Source organism: Azolla caroliniana, unplaced genomic scaffold (assembly GCF_043228905.1).
Source record: "Azolla caroliniana isolate FFs.n. ecotype wild unplaced genomic scaffold, voAzoCaro1.0.p SCAF_7, whole genome shotgun sequence".
Lineage (NCBI taxonomy): Eukaryota > Viridiplantae > Streptophyta > Polypodiopsida > Salviniales > Salviniaceae > Azolla > Azolla caroliniana.
The window spans coordinates 17389633-17407685 of NW_028230442.1; the positions used below are offsets into that span (position 1 = coordinate 17389633).

The window sequence follows — 18053 nt, forward strand, 5'->3', positions numbered from 1 at the left end:
CGATGCCATGTACAAATGGAAACTCAAAGACATTGCTTATGGGAATGCACTGAGTCTCAACTTATATGGCAACATCTCCTTAGAATTTTTGCTAACTATTCCCCCCCCATTGGTTTTCACTTGGCACAAAGGTGGTTTGGACATCTCTTGTCCGTGATGGCATTTCATTATGACACCGAATCTATGGACCAAGGATTTTACACTAAATCCGGAAGTGTTCATTCATTACCAGTGTTGTCATTACAGTTTGTAGGAATACGAAAGGAAGTCCAACTAGTATGGGAGATACTGAGTAGTACCATTGTATATCACATTTGGAAGGCTTAGTGATCTCTCATTTTCCATCAGCTTAAAACACCATCGGCTGAATTGGTTTTGAATATTTGGTTAGACATAGTTCATACTTTGAAGGGACAATGGGATGGTATAGTTGGAGATTCTGATGCTAAAATTGCTCAACAACATGAGTTTATCACCATATGGAAAGCTACTCCATTCATGACATCCAATTATGGTACTCCTTATTGGCATTTTCAGCCTCCAAAATGGTTGTTTCCCCCACCAATCACATAGAGTTTAAAATCTTGTAAAAATGTTTACACTATTGACAAGATATCTTATTTAAATAAATAAAAAACATGAATGCATGTCAACATTTGTGATTTGATGTCTAGAGGGCGTCATGTGGTTCCATGCACAATATCCATTTGACACGAGGTACATAATACCTATGTCAATCACATGCATGCGCTTGTGTGACAATAATAGCTAATGTGAAGAGCAAAAGAAGATTGAGAACATGTCCACACAGACCATCTTCATTGTTTACATGGTATAACGATGTGTGTGATAGAGTATAATAGTGTAATGCAAATATAAGATTTGTGCATGAAGCCAACTCATATGGTGCCTTTGTGCAAGCATGCAAATATACGATATTTGTATTGAACATGCACTTTTTGCGGGCATTGTGACAAAACAATTGGACAAGAGTCTTACTATAGTCTCTAGGGCAAGACATGTTGGAATATAAGTTATAACTTGTGCACACACCTAGTTGTGCATCGAACCATCATGACAAAGTCTATTAGAGGCCTATCGTATAGTCTCTAGCTCATCCTTGCAAAATCCTATTGGTCGGGGCACATAGCACAGTAACGCACATACAATTGGTCGCGTATGAAAACAAAACCACTATGTGGGGGAGGCCTTTGTCTTAAATGGGGGAAATATCACTATTATGCCAGGCACAACTTTCTCTGATCATGCTCCTGTTATATTGAGAACCTTTGGGCAATCGAAAAGGGAGTCCATACGATTTAGGATACCCGAAAAAGTAATGTTACATGATAGATGGTATAATCAAGTGACAGATATTTGGCAGAACAAAGATAATATGGATGCTCCCATTACAATCAAAGTGGCTTGTGCTTTGACGGAGATATCACAATATTTTGCGTTAAAATCAAGATCTGAATATATGGAATATCTGGAGAAGGAAAGAAGGATGAGGGCAAGATTGATATCTTTGCAAAGATTGCAACAGGGTCGACCAGAGTGTGCGTGGATAGCTTCACATCTTGAAGAAGCCCGAAAACAAGTTCAACATATGGAAGAATGTCGTAGTCAATTTAGGTATCACAACTCTGCTTCAAGATGGACGCAAATTGGGGATAGATGTACAAAACAATTTTTTAATATTAAAGGCCCCAAAAGAGTCTCTAATGTAACCTGTTGTTTGCGGAATGAAAATGGCGAACTTGAAATGGATCCAAATGTTGTGCGGGTAATTGCCACGAAATTCTACGCTACCCTTTTGTCAGAAGAGCCTATCTCTGAGGAGATAAGCCAGAATAGAATGAAGGTCTGGGCGGAAATTCAACCCAAGGTTACTCAAGCAATGCAAGATTCATTGTTGTCACCTATTACAGAATTGGAGTTGGAACAAGCGCTACACTCTTTATCGGACAATAGTTGTCCTGGAGTGGATGGACTTACACCTAAATTCTACAAGAAATATTGGGGGATACTGAAGAAAGACTTAAAAGATGCTTACCAACATATGTTTGAAAGTGGAGAGATGCCCATGTCGTTATCTGAGGGGCTTATTTATCTTATACCTAAAACAGAAGGAGTTTCAGAAGATATTCGTAAGTGGAGGCCAATCACCCTCTTGAATACTAGTTATAAGCTATTTGCAAAGTTGCTTAGTTCTCGGTTACAAGAGGTATTACCAAAGATAATTCATGTATCGCAAACTGGTTTTATGAGGGAAAGGAGTATTATGGATAATGTTTTTACATTTTGGGAGGCTACTGCAGTAGCGGTAAAAAACAAACAAAATCTAGCCGTGTTGCTTTTAGATTTTGAGAAAGCGTATGATAGGGTTGACTGGAATTTTTTGGAAGGTACTATGCATCACTTGGGCTTCAACACGGCATGGATTAAAGGTGTTTCTTGTCTTTATAGAAATGCACACAGTCAGGTGTTGTTGGCAGGTGGAGTAGGACCTCGTTTTAACATTACTCGATCAGTTCGCCAAGGATGTCCACTTGCACCATTTTTGTTCCTTCTGTTTGCGGAAGCAATGCATGCATTTATATCATCACAATCTATAGGCTTGCGTGGTTTGGCAATGCCAATGCATGGACAAGATATATTGGACTCGGAATTTGCAGATGACACTGCATTATATGTGGATGGGACTCTAACGAATTTGCAACAAGTACAAGGGGCTTTGTCACAGTTTTGTATAGCGTCTGGAGCTAAGTTAAATTGGGAGAAAACTGTTGCATTTTGGGTAAGCAAGGAGCCGCCGCCTTGTTGGGCACCGCATCATACTTTCCAATGGACTCAAAAGAGGAGTTGCGGTTCGATATCTTGGAGTGCAGGTTGGGATTGATTTGGTTCCAGAATTACATGCTGCACCATTACTATTAACTTTGAGGAAAAAATTATTCTTGTGGAGTCATGCTAAACTATCTTTGGCCGGTAGAGTGATAGTTGCCAACCATGTGCTACTATCTACGGTGTGGTATATAGCCTCATCTTGGATCTTTTCAAAATCGTGCATTGGACAAATTCGAAGGCTGGTTAGGAATTTTATATGGGCTGGGGAAGATAAGAGTCATGTAAGAGCGAAGGTGGCTTGGAGTACATTGATAACCCCAAAACAATACGGTGGTTTGGGGATTATAGATCCATTAGACCAATGCATGGCCTTGTTAGCAAAACTAATAATTCGTGGCCTTTTACCAGGACATGCTCCTTGGAAGCAATTACTTATGCAAAGATTGTATAGTTGTGCTCCGTCGATGGGTGGATTATGGGCTGATAGCATAAGGTGGATTTTTATACCAGACAAGAAACATGTTATGTCTAGGAATTGGGAAGACAAATTTTTTAATGGTCTTCTACGAGCATGGGAGCATGTACATAAAGGGTTGGAACATGGTGTACCAACATGTGAGGAGGAATACTTGAGACAAAACTTAGTGTGGAATCCGAATGTGCGTTTGCCATCAGGGCACATGTTGGGGTCCCGAACGCGATTGGATTGGGCCAAGCTCGATGTAGGGCCAGGAGCGTCCGTTGATGCATGGAAATCATTTCATACTCTGAATATAAAAGACAGATCAGAATTCTTGTCTTCCTTGAGAGGGGGGCTGATTATGTGGGACCAAGTGCAGTCAGTTTTGGGGCACTCTGACGTTACGATATGGTCCTTTAACCCTCCCAAGTGGGAAGGAGCATTTACGAGGCTTCAAGTGCTAGTGGGGGTAAGGGGACATTTGTCTTGCGGACGATGTCAAGACTATGAGGTGGAGGAAGATGGCAGTATAAGTAGTGCAACGATACAAACAGAGATCTTGCAATATGCTACATTTTCTAAAATAAGGGTCCTTGCTTATGACGGATCAAAGTGGCTCATCGACCCACAAGTTGAGGCGGTCAAGGAGCATTGGAAACTGAGAGTTTTTGAAAAGAAACCTTTGATAAGGTTGCAATGGGATCCGGGAGAATTTTGGTGGAAAGATCCGTTTGATCGTATGGGAAAAAGGTATGGTTTTTTTCAGTATTCAGTTAAGATGGGACGACACATTTTGGCAGCTCAACGTAGGACTACACCACGAGCTAGTCAATTTTGGAACCACCAAGGGATCACATCGGAATTCCTAACAAAGTTTTGGGGAACATTATGGAAAATGAAGCAAGATATGAAAATAAATGTCTTCCAATGGTTAGTAATACATAGAGCATTGCCAATTGGCCAATGGTTGCAACAATCAGCTGCACCGACCGCATGCATCTATTGTTGTTGTCAGATGGAGACATTGAAACATTGCTTGTGGGAATGTCATGCTGCACAGCAAGTTTGGAGGCGAGTGTTCCGAGTTCTTGCCTTTATGTTTAGGGATTGCAGTTTTTCGTGGGGTATGGTAGTATGGGCCACAGTGGCACAAGTGGTGTGGCCATATGATGCATGCCCAAATGACACGATTATTAGAATTCAAAGAGGAAGGATAATGGCGGTGCAACAAAGTCAAATGGAGGCTCCTTACATGTTCAAGACAATGCAAGAGGTATGGGAGCTACTATGCACCACCACAATGTGGTTTATTTGGACTGCTAGGTGTTCTAAGGTGTTTGGTAATACTACTATTCATCCAGTGGAAAGTACACGGAATGTCTGGATGGAGATGGTACATACCTTGAAAGGACAGTATGAGGATATTAAAGGTGAGACAGATGTTGCAGTGTTGCAACGTCTCGAATTTATTGTCTATTGGAAGAAGACCCCTTTTCTCACAATACAAAATTCAAGACCTAAATGGTGCTTAGCGCCACCAGTCTGGTTGTTCCCACCACCAATCACATAACTTGGTTAAGGAGTGGTGGAGTGTTGAGGGATGGGACCTAAGGAAGAATGCACCAGATCAATGGTAGCTTGATGGTAGGTCAATTTTTTGTAATGTTGTTCATAACTAATGAAAGGATATTTTTCCGGAAAAAAAAAAAAACCACCAATGCAGTAGGAGGTTGATACACACATGCCCACATACATATCCACATCACATCACATGCCCACATGCCCACATGCTTGCATACATACATACATACATACATACATACATACATACATACATACATACATACAATCCATCCATCCATCCATCCATCCATCCATCTATCCATCCATCCATAGCTCTCACAAAAACAGATATAACAGCAGCTGTCTCCTTTCTCTAACATATATATGTTGTGTACAAATTCTCTTTCTCTCTCTCTCTCTCTCTCTCTCTACCCTCTGTTTAGCTGCGTGGCCGGACTTCTCTGCAAATATCAGAGACAACCAGAAGAAACATAAAATCATCGGTAAATCTTTCTTTCTTCTTCTTCTTCTGCCCCCCTCTCTCTGTACACTATATAACAACAATGGGGTTGAATTTTTTGTCATTTTTTCTTTGGCCTGTGTTTTGCAAAAATAATTTTCTTCTCTCTTGAAAATACTCTACAATGGGGTTGAATTTATGATGCAACTTTTAGTATTCTCGTGTTTTGTAAAATAAAAAGTTTTCTTCTCTCCAGACAATACTCTACAATGGGTAAAATTCCTCATCATATTTATTTATTTATTGTACGTGTTTGTGAAGAATCTCTTTTTCTCTGTTGAAAATAATCTATAAAGGATGATGTTTATGACATTTTTTTATGTGTGATTGTGTTTGTAAAAATCTCTTCCTCTCTGTTGCAAATAATCTATAATGGGTTGAATTTAAGATCATTTTTTTGGGTTTGTTTTGCAAAAATCTCTTCTTCTCCCCCTACAATATTCTGTAATGGATGGAATCTCCGATCATTTTTAAGCCAAAACTGGGCCAGAAGTTTGACATGAAGGACATGGAAGAGATGAAACACATCCTATTTTCCTCTCCTTAGAAAATAATTAACGATGGGTGAATTGTTTGATAATTTCTGCGTGCTTGTCAGTTTATATATGTTATGTCAATGCAGTGAATCTAGTCTGAATATGTACATTTTGTCATGCTGCTTCTTTTGTTGAATCTCTTCTGTTTTTCCACCTAGGGAATCTTACATTTCTTTTGGTTCTTTATTATTCCTGAAACTAGTTGGGAAAGACAAGAAAATCATGTCTAAGTTCTTTTTTCTCCTTAAGGGCAATCTACAATGCGTGAAATAGATGATATATATTTTTTGATTTTTTGTGTTAAAGTGCGATGAAATTTGGTGTGAGTCTGAACTTTTAATTTGCTTTCTCTTATTCTCCTTCTTTCTCTCTATGTCATCCTTGCTTTTGTTTTGTTTTCTTTCCATGCCATACTACCTCACGAAAATTGCTTTGGTCTTCTATTTTTCTTTGCGAGAGAACAACGTAGAAGAATGTGATCTTCTGAAAGCCTTCCATTTTATCTTCAGAAATCAATGACTGAATTTTGTCCATTAATGTCTGTCCTTGTGTTAATGTCATGAAATGGGAGTAAAATCTATGTTGTCTTGCTTGCTTGCCCTTTCAATGAGATACTTTTGTTCTATTTTTTCTGGACAAATTTTGTCCATGTAGCGATAACTGCTTCCTCTTTCTAAAATTGTCTTTCTTTCCAAACTATAGGACAAGTATAAGAACATCATATTCTGAATGAATTCCGTTCCATGTTTAGAAATGTATGAGTGAAAATTTTATCACTTATTTAAAGCTCTTGCTAATGGAGTGAAATTAGTGAGAGTTTGTGCAATGGTTTTTTTTTTTAATCACATGGAATAAACATTAGGCATGGAGGCTTTTTTATGTATGTCATCCTGCTTTTTTGTGTTGTTTCTAGCTCTTTTTCTCATGCTTAAACAATCCCAACCTTATGATGCATTGCTTATTGTTTCTTTATCTCTGTTACTTGTGGAGAGAACAATGTTGATGAATGGGTTTAGGGTCTTCTGAATCGCTTCCGTTTGATATTTGCTTTTAGCTTTCTTTCTAGGCTAAACCTCAAAAAAGCTGATTCTTGGTTTTTTATGTGTAGATATCTAAACCAATAGAATGTACTCTTAGTATCACCCCCCTGGAAAGTATTTTTTGCAGAGGTGATCTTCTTGAATGTATCCATTTTATTTGATAATTTTAGTGTGGGTTATGCACCAGATAGTTAGATACTGCTGCAATTTACGATCACAATCAGGTTTTCGAAAAGAGTCTTGCATGGGCGAATATGTGTTTAATGGTCTCTCACCCGAGGCCACCCAGGCTATTTCATCTTTCATTTCCTCAAAGTATGATGAATTATGGATGGAGGTTGAGGACAAAACTGACAAAATTTTAAGCCAAATTCAGCCTTCAAGAGCATCCGAGGAATGTAGAAAGGTCGTGATCGATTATGTGGAAGGGCTTATTGAAAGAGAGTTTGACTGCAAGGTAACATCCCCCCATTCTATACGATTTATAGGCACAAATGTTACTGCTATTTGACTCCATTATTGAACATGACTAATATCCAATTGATTTTTTTGTAATATATTTTGCTCAATTTTATGGCGCTAGTTTTTTATGGTATCGTTATAAACCATATGTTTTAGGTCTTCCCCTTTGGTTCTGTGCCGCTGAAAACTTACCTTCCTGACGGTGACATAGACCTTACAGCTATAACTGGGTTTCGCCTGCTCAACAACACTTGGGCTACTGATGTTTCTGCGGTGTTAGAACGTGAAGAGCGAAATGGAAACTCAGAATTTCATGTCAAAGAAGTGAAATGCATCTATGCCGAGGTATTTATCTTTATAATACTCGAGCAAGACCTACAAGTTTTTTACGTAAGATTTACATTTATATTCATTTGATATTTTCATCCAATTGGGTATTGATTGTATATCGTACACTCAAGTTTGTTGTTAAAATTTCTATACATATATAGCTGACGCTCGAACCATTGCTGTGTTAGGTCTGTGCCATGTTTTAAGGGGTTTATGATGGATGAGGGTGTTCAGCCCTTTTTTTGTGTACAAACATTGCATTACCCATAATTCCGTAGCTTTTGCATATACGGAAATCAATAAAAAACAAGAATATCCACAAATGATCATACTAGCAAGAGTTGTGCTTAGGCATCTTTCTATGTAAATACGTCGAGAGTTAAATATGTTCCTGCAATTCACGGTCATCTGTAAGGTATTTAATTGGAAACCTCATGGTAACAATAAAGAACAATTCTTTCCTGTGTGCATTCAGTCTTGTTTTAGATTGTCTCATAACTACATTGCACCATTCACTCAGGTGCTTGCTCCAAATGTGGGCCTTGTGCTAAGATGGTGACACTGTAAAGTGCATTGACCCTTCTCAGAGATTAACATAGGCTCCCCTTTCTTCTTGATTTTTTCAAATTGGTTTATGTTGGATGCTTTGAATCCATCTTTTCTGTATGTCATTTCATTGATTTCATTTTGTGTATCACTGAATCTATGGCAGGATATTCATGTGACCCTTGATTTCTAAAGAGAAATTGCTGCACAGGTGCCTGTTGTAAAATGCTTGGTGGAAAATATAATTGTTGACATATCTTTCAATCAGCTAGGGGGGTTGAGCACACTATGCTTCTTGGAAGAGGTAATCAGTGAGGCCCTATGTGGATGTAAGTTTTTCATGGGAAGGTGTTACAAATGCTCCATTTTCGTCAGGTCGACAGACTGATAGGTAGAGATCACCTGTTCAAAAGAAGTATTATTCTTGTTAAGGGTTGGTGCTTTTATGAAAGCCGTATTCTAGGGGCACATCATGGTCTACTGTCTACCTATGCCTTGGAGGTCCTAGTTTTATATGTTTTCCATGTATTCAATCAGTCACTACGGGGTCCCCTGGAGGTGCATATGACCTATATTTATCTTATTTGAGCATTATCTATCACCCGTCAGTGAGTAACTCAATAACAGTTTGAATTTGGTTGGTACGTCTAGGTACTTTTCCGATTTCTTCAAATTTTCAGCAAGTTTGATTGGAATCAATATTGCCTTAGCCTCTGGGGACCTATCCCTCTCGCTTCATTACACACCATGGCAGGTATTGCTGCATGAATTTAATTAAAAGCTATTGAAGTTACACCTTTTAATCATTTTATACAACTTTATTGTCTCTTTCTTGCAGTAGAACCCACTCAAAATCCTGACAACAAATTTTTGCTAAATGAGCACTATCTAAGTGCATGTAGGGAGAAATATAAGACACTGCAGGAAGGCACCCAAGCGAGAACATTTGGCCAAAAGTTCATGAACTTGATGGATCCATTACGACCCTTCAACAATCTTGGTCGGAGTGTTAATAAAGGCAGGTGTTAATTCATATATATATATATATATATATATTGATAGATTGATTGACTTGTCTGCAATGGTGTTACCAATAGGTAATTTTGTTAGGATACACAGTGCCTTTGCATATGGGGCTGCACAATTGGAGAAACTACTGCAAAGCCCAAGAGAGATATTCTCTGAGGTGCTAGCCAGATTTTTCCGCAACACACAAGGGCATTGCCGAGCTCATCACATTGATGCTAGCACTGTATGGTCTCCAATCAATCCTGCTTTATGTAGCTGCAAAACAGACAGTGAAGCTTCCACGAGCAGTATGGAGAAAAGAGAGGAGATAGTGCATGTGATTCCCACGCAAGAAGAGCAAGTAAATAGGCCAGGAAGAATAGATAGAACATCTAATTATGATGATGGTGGGCTTGAACAGAAAGTAGACAACATGAAACTGAGGGTCAAGGCAGCAAATGGAAGTGAGGATGATTCAACTGATGACAATATCACCTCAAAGCATGATGCACCTGCTGATTTTGCTGATATTGTGGGAACATTTCCTAATCAGGATATTGGTTTCTTGTTTGATCAACATTCTGTAAATATTATTCTAAAAGATAGAATTCAATTACCGGAGAATAGAAGTAGTAGCCCCTTGAATGATATGGCCACACGGCTGTCTGAAGTTGGTGCATGCAAACTGGAAGAGTGTAATCATCAACAGAATCAGGAAGTTGCCCAATATGACGCAATCCAGATTGATAATTTGAGCTGTAGTAATATAATTCAATCACAAAAGTCTGAGATTCAAGACAGTGATGCAGACATATTGGAAGGGGATTATGGAATTCATTTGTGTAATCTAGAAACTGGACACTTCTATCAGAACATGCACATGCATAGGAACCTTCCGTATGTATACAGTATTTATCATCAAAGAGGTTTGATGTGGGAAGCTCATGGAAGACATCCTGCAATGAGCCTGGACCACTTTTCCCAGAATAACAGTGGCAGAAATGGGATTCCTCAAGATAGATATATTATGTTAAATAATATGTTTCTAGATGGGGTTCCAAAGAATAAACGAGGAATAGGAACTTTCTTTCCCATTCTGGTGAGTCTATAAACTATTGTACTTTAATTTAGTTGGATACATTGCATTGAGCTTAGTTGAACACATCGCTTTAAACTTAGTCGTATGTCTTGAATGTCATTTAGAAGCCAAAGCTTGAAAGGGACAAATATTTATCAGAAAATGGTAATAGAGCTCTGCAAGGGTCAATTGATGGTATAGAATCCATCACTGCAGCTAATCAGAATGGATCTTTGGCTTTTAGATCAAAGGCTCATTTGACAAAAAAACAATATGGGCTAAATAAGACTAGAACTAAAACAAGCACAGGCCCCATAATTAGAGAGGTGTGGGAGTCATCAGCTGATGACTCTGTGCTTGGAGGTGTATCATCTATTCCAATTACATTTCAGAAGCAAATAGACCTCAGTGATTCAAATAGCGGAACTGATGGTAGGTCCCTTGATCTACCATTAGAGAAGCTGGAATTTGGATCATTTGGGCCAGGATTCTTGACTCAGGGTTTATACGACGTGAATATCAACAAAGATGCCATGTCTACATCCCAATCTCATGTAAATCGTTCCTTGCATGGTGATACTTCAGAAGCTACAACAACTATTGCTATCTCAAACTTCCAAGGTCAGGGTCACTCGATCAATCATAACAAATCAGGCCCTGATGACTGCGAGGATATCTTGAAAGGACATCATGATGATCAAAATAAAAGGTAAACGATACTTGTCATTTTATTCGATTATATCGAAGTTGATTTGTATTTCCTTGCAAAATGATATACGCAACTTTGTAATCAAAACGGAAAATAAACTTGTTAATACCATATCCAGTCATTTCTTTCTTTTTCATGATTTGTGCATTTCATATGCTTAAACAATTATAAAATTTTCCATCCAGCAAGATCCAGGCATTTAGAATAACCTTTAGCAGATACTAGTGTGCCTCCCCTGCTTTCTTGGCATCAAGAGTGATGAGGCACTAAAGGGGTACTTTCATTCTCAACATTAAGCTGGATCTTTCTGATGGTTCCAAGATGATAGGGGATTCCTTATTCTTATTTCCAGGGTTCTATTTCTCTTTAGGCTGGCTCAAAGCTCTACCACGAATCAAGTGACAATGTCATTAGGGTGGTGGATCTTTGGTGGCTGATATACTCTTGTCTCAATGTTTCTTTCCAGTCATTATAATTTAGTGCACTGTGTTCTAAATCATTCGTGCATGGAAATGGTACTGCTATTTCTGTCCATTCCCCACTAGACGCAACATGGTTACTCAAAAAAACAGTAATAATTTATTTCAAAGAAACATTAACTTGTGTTCAATATTTTATGAAACTTCATTTTTCATCTTTTCTTTCTTGTAAACTCTTCCTCTATATTGCCTCTCTTGTCTTGCAAATTTTCATACCCTTGTTTTCATGAAGCTTCACCCCCCATCATACTAATTTCTTCATCCTTCGTTTCCTCCACTGTTGCCTCTCTTTCATTACAGATGTGAGCGTTTTCTTTGAATCCTGAATTTTTGTGCTCTTTTTACCCCATTTCTGAAAATAACTGAAGCTTCCATTCTTTCATCTCATCTAAAGACGCCTATTTGTCAATCCCCAATGAAGCTCAAAATTTTGAACAAACTCAGGTGGGTTGGACTTACAATAACGTATTTTTAGGGTTGGATTTTACATGTTTTATATATATTCTACATTGACCCCACTATTTTGCTATAGATTTTGTTGCTTCTTGTATTCACAAGATCATCTTCTTGGTTTATTCTTATGAAGGGTATACTATATGTATATGCTCATCATCTTTTTTGGTTGGTTGTTCTAGGCCATTTGCTTTACGCTTTTGTTTTCTGTTAGTTTTTCACTTACAATTTTCAGCTTCATTCCTCCATTATTTTGCTTCCTGAGGATGACGGTAATGCATTATTGTCTTGCATGGTCATGCAGTTTCTCAGACCCCATCAAGAATGCATGGGCTTCTGTCTTACCAGAAAAAAGGCAAATAGCTCTCATATATTAAAGATCAAACACTTTTGTTTCTCAAGCAGCTTGGTTTTCTAAGTCTATCGATTATTATTTTGGTCTTATCAATGTCTATCATTGTAAATTATATTTTGGCGTTCATTTAAAGTAGTGTGGATCTGTACAAATATTACATAGTTGTCAAATAATCTTGCCATGAAGCTCTACACATGGTGGGATTTGTGGACAAAATTTAAGGAAGACTGGAATACATAAGCTAAAGTGCAGGTTGAACAAAATTATGGGAGAATTTTAGAAGGTAAATCAGTTGTATGGAAAATTGTCATGACTTAGCAGGTGGCATTTTGGTTGAAAGATTGATTAATTGTATGGGTTTATAGATGACCTTTTGTACTAGACATTCCAAAAGTTCACATGATTGGCTTGGATCTGCGAGGTATGTTAAAGACTTTCAGATCTGCAATGTGCTATTAGTCTTTAAGAAGAGATTGAAATTTCCTCTAAATTGCACCAAACACTTCATGAGTGATAATTATATTGAGAATTAAACTTTTCTTTGCATATATCTCAAGTATAATGAATGAAATACAGGTTTGGGTTCTCTCGCTCTTCTTGCATTTGGTCCACAATCACAAACATGTATAGTGTTGGGAATAAAGGGCCATCGTGCCTTTTATTAGTGCACGAGTGTGAACACACTCATAGCACATTTTTGACTTGTATATACATAATATCTAAAAACCAAAAAAGAGGTACACTGATTGTACCCAAGACAACGTGCATCTCTCTCTCTCTCTCCCTTTGTCTCTCACTCAGACTCTCTCCCTCTCGGTTTTTGACCTAAACCCTAATCCTTGTGCCGCCTTCAAACTGATATTAGAGCAGAGTTTAGGGTTTTCTGAAGAGCAGAGTTTAGGGTTTTTTGCAGAGCAGAGTTTAGGGTTTTCTACAGAGCAGAGTTTAGGGTTTTCTGCAGAGCAGAGATTAGGGTTTTCTGTAGAGCAAAGTTAGGGTTTTCTGTAGAGCAGGTCACGTTTTCAGCAGAGCAGGTTTGGTCTTTCATTTGGGCTAAGAAATCATGACTAACAGCAGTGATAGTAGTCACCTTATGCACATCAAGAAGCTTGAGGGTGCACATAACTTTGCGGTTTGGAAAAAGCAGTGTTACAACATCAGATATGGACCAAGATAATTGGCAAGAGTTGAACGAGCTTGCACGCTCGATTATTGAGTTGTCCATATAGAATAGGCACAGTCCAAACCTTCAATAATCGACAACTCAATAGTCGAGCGTGCAAGCTCATTCAACTCTTGCCAATCATCTTGGTTCATATCTGTAGGCTTTACCCCTTTGACTTTAATAGTCTTTGCATGCTGCTTTTGCAACAGGATGTTGTAGCACTGCTTTTTCCAAACCGCAAAGTTATGTGCACCCTCAAGCTTCTTGATGTGCATAAGGTGGCTACTGTCATTGCTGTTAGTCATGATTTCTTAGCCCAAACGAAGGACCAAACCTGCTCTACTGAAAACGTGACCTGCTCTACAGAAAACCCTAAACTCTGCTTTGTAGAAAACCCTAAACTCTGCTTTGCAAAAAACCCTAAACTTTGCTTTGCAGATAACCCTAAACTCTGCTCTGCAAATAACCCTAGACTCTGTTCTACAGAAAACCCTAGACTCTGCTCTGCAGAAAACCCTAGACTTTGCTCTGCAGAAAACCCTAAACTTTGCTCTGATATCAGTTTGAAAGCAGCATGAGGATTAGGGTTTAGGTCAAAAATAGAGAGGGAGAGAGTCTAAGTGAGAGACAAAGGGAGAGAGAGAGATGGACAATGTCTTGGGTACAACGAGTGTACCTCTTTTTTGGTTTTTAGATATTATGTATATAGAAGTCAAAACTGTGCTACGAACACGTTCACGCTTGTGCACTAATAAAAGGCACGACGGCCCTTTATTCCCAACACCAAAGTCCTGCAAATGTATTTTCCTAGGATACGGTGACGAGGGTGAAATGGGGTATAGATTGTGGGATCCCGAGGAAAGAAAAATAGTAGGCAGCAATGATGTTATCTTCCGGGAAAATCGCATGCATAAACAACCCGAAAAGACCGAGGAAGTACGGAGGGTTGTATTCTGAGAAGAAATACCTTTTAGACAGAAGAATGTGCCCGCTGTACAGCAGGAAACACCTGCTGTAAACTTTCCCGCAAATGCAAAAAATGAGGCTGGAAATGATCAGCCAGCCTTTGCCAATAATGATCAGCCACCAAATGTGCAGGAACGGCTAGAACAGCAAGCTGTTAATGCTGATTTGCAGGCTGAAATGCCTGGACAGCAAGTTGAAAATGATGATTTGCATACTCAACAGCTACCAAACAATGAGCATTGGGTTAGGAGATCGTCTAGAGTTACTAGACAGCCTAACAGATTTCTTCCTGATGCAAATAGTGTGGCTGATTATGTCTTGGTAACTGATTGTGGCGAACCGACTTGCTTCACGGAAGCAATGGACAGACAGAACAATAAGAAATGGTATAAAGCCATGTTGTTAGAGATGGAATCTCTTGAGAAAAATGACACTTGGGATTTGGTGCAGTTGCCTAAAGGGCAGAAAACACTTCCATGCAAATGGGTTTATAAAAGGAAGGTCATTTCTGATTTCCTCGCCAAAGTACAAAGCAAGATTGGTTTGCAAAAGGATACAAGCAGGAATATGGAGTTGATTTTGATGAGATCTTCTCGCATGTAGTCAAGATGACTACATTAAGAATAATTTTGGGCTTAGTTGCAGCTGAAGATATGGAGCTCATACAGATGGATGTGAAGACCGCCTTTTTACATGGCAATTTGCATGAAGACATATATATGCAGCAACATGAAGGTTTTGTGGCTAAAGACAAAGAGAAGATGGTTTGTAAGCTCAAAAGGAGTTTGTATGGGTTGAAACAAGCACCAAGAGAACGGTATCATAAATTTGATGCATTTATGCAGTCTCAAGGTTTTCGTAGAAGTCAAGTGGACCACTGCTTGTACACCAAGAAGGCAGGAGATGGCAGCCTGATTGTCTTGGTTTTGTATGTTGATGATATGTTGATTGCTGGCAAGGATATTCATGTGTTGGATTCATTGAAGCAAAGCCTTCATGGCAGCTTTGATACCAAGGATCTTGGTGATGCAAATCACATCCTTGGCATGTGAATACTCCGAAACCGGTCGAAAGGGGTACTCTTTCTATCTCAGCAGGAGTATATCTCTAAGGTTTTGCAGCGTTTCAATATGGAGGGGGGGAAAACAATTGGGGTTCAATTGCCTCCATATTTGAAACTCAGTGCAGAAGACTGTCCTACATCTGATGATGAGAAGGCTGAAATGGCTAAGGTTCCGTTCCATATGCTTCAGCCATTGGCAGTTTGATATATGCGATGGTTGCTACACGACCTGATATTGCCTTTGCAGTGGGAGTGGTTAGTAGGTACATGGCAAATCCAGGCAAAAAGCATTGGGAAGCGGTGAAAGGTATTATGAGATACCTCAAAGGCACAAAGGACTTGGGCATTTGCTTTGGAAAGCAAAAGGCATCTGTCGTTGGTTTTACGGATGCGGACTATGCTGGTCATGCAGACTGGAGGAAGTCTACTGCTGGGTATGTGTTTACTTTCACAAGAGGAGCGGTCTCTTGGATCTCCAGACTACAGAAGTGTGTTGCATTGTCTACTACAGAGGCACAATATGTTGCTGCCACTGAGGCATGCAAAGAGGCTTTATGGCTTTCATATCTAGTGAGAGATCTTGGCATTACAGAGTCACCTATTCTTCATTGTGACAGCCAGAGTGCTATCATGCTAGCTCGGAATCCCGTCTTTCATGCAAAGACGAAGCACATAGAGGTGAAGTATCACTTCATCAGAGATGTACTTGACAGCAAGAACATTGAGCTTGTCAAAGTACATACAAATAATAATCCTGCAGATCTTCTCACGAAGGGTCTTTCAGCTGAGCGATTTGCTCATTGCCGGCAGATGATGGGAGTTGGATAGATGTATGTAGTTCAGCTTTGTACATACTTGGATTTAGCTGACTTTTTTTTTTTCTTCTCACTGCACATTGCCTTTAGGTGGGAGGTTGTTGGGAATAAAGGGCCATCGTGCCTTTTATTAGTGCACGAGTGTAAATGCACTCGTAGCACATTTTTGACTTGTATATACATAATATCTAAAAACCAAAAAAGAGGTACACTCTTTTTACCCAAGACAGCGTGCATCTCGCTTTCTCTCCCTTTGTCTCTCACTCAGACTCTGCAAGGTATGATAAAGACTTTCAGATCTGCAATGTGCTATTAGTCTTTAAGAAGAGATTGAAATTTCCTCTTAATTGCACCAGACACTTCATGAGTGATAATTATATTGAGAATTAAACTTTTCTTTGCATATATCTCAAGTATAATGAATGAAATACAGGTTTGGGTTCTTTAGCTCTTCTTGCATTTTGTCCACAATCACAAACATGTATAGCCTTCATCTTTCTATTCAAGGGAAAGCTTTGTTCTCTTGATCTCCAAAGACTTCTGGTAAATGAACTGGTGCATTTTATAACATTGGTTTTTGTGAATATGGATATATTTCCTGGTTATTCTCTTAACTCATCTATATAAATGTTTTGTAATATATGCTCTGTTTATATGGGATTTTGTGAACATGGATATATGTCCTTGTTATGGATATACAACATGTCTACTGTTTTTGCAGTGAGCAATGTCCTTATGAGCTAAGAGAAGAAGACTTTCCTCCCCTTACTTTCTTTGGTCAGAGAGAATCTTCACGTATGTTTGAAGCTCAAAAAAGTTCTAAACTGGCTAGCTGAAGATCGTGTCATGAGGCTTGTCTAATTGAGAACTCTTCTTAGGCACACTACTAAAATAAGAATATTGAGGAATCTGCATACAATCTCTCGTGACGTGGTACGACTTCCAGTGTCCCATGCTCAACACGAGAACTCTTACCATAACATCTATATAGCTAGTTCCCTTATGAGAGATGCAGAGAATTATTATATCTTCAAATGATGTCTTTGTATAAAACCATTTTACATATTACGGTTTTGGCCAATGTTACCCTTCAATAGAGCTAAAAGCTTGCGGAAAGGGTATTTCAACAAGCATTCCTTTACATTATGGAAAGCTTTGTTGATACGTGGTAGAATGCAATATATATACACATGTGTTTTCAAGAACTGTTTTCGCTTTAGATGAAACAGTTAATGTATTATGACCTTGAATTCTTGAGTATACGGTTTAGACATACAACTTGCTACAGTTTGTTTGGCTTTCGGATGATGCTTTAGGGATGTTAAAATGTGGTATATTGCAACTTTCATTAGTATATCAAAGTTAGTGGTACTGCCATCATCCATGCTTGAGGTTTTACCTTGTTAATTTTATGTGCGTTTATTTATGAAACCACAAAAAATTCTATGAGTTGAGGGTTACTTGCTCTCTCATTTCTCTTTTTGTCTGCCCACGTTCTATTTGAAAACCAAGAGTACACCTTAGAGGACTTGCATAGTAAATCACTTAGGTGCATTGTTTGCCCTAATAAGTAGTTATAGGCAATGGTTCAATTGGAGTGTAAGCTGAGAGGTTTAACTATTTTAAACCATCTTAATGGCTTGGAGGCTCAGCTT

The 18053-nt window shown here is 38.8% G+C and overlaps 1 protein-coding gene across 1 annotated transcript; it reads left to right on the forward strand.

Annotated features, from left to right (window-relative positions):
• The first annotated feature begins 5291 nt into the window (after positions 1–5291).
• LOC147862115 (uncharacterized) lies at positions 5292–17499 on the forward strand. The gene is made up of 10 exons (XM_087322238.1): positions 5292–5376; positions 7140–7426; positions 7588–7776; positions 8519–8611; positions 8683–8865; positions 8959–9061; positions 9146–9325; positions 9405–10414; positions 10519–11102; positions 17120–17499. Exons 2-10 carry the CDS (start codon positions 7148–7150, stop codon positions 17232–17234), a joined length of 2736 nt encoding a protein of 911 aa, XP_087178364.1. The 5' UTR covers positions 5292–5376; positions 7140–7147; the 3' UTR covers positions 17235–17499.
• Positions 17500–18053: the final 554 nt, after the last annotated feature.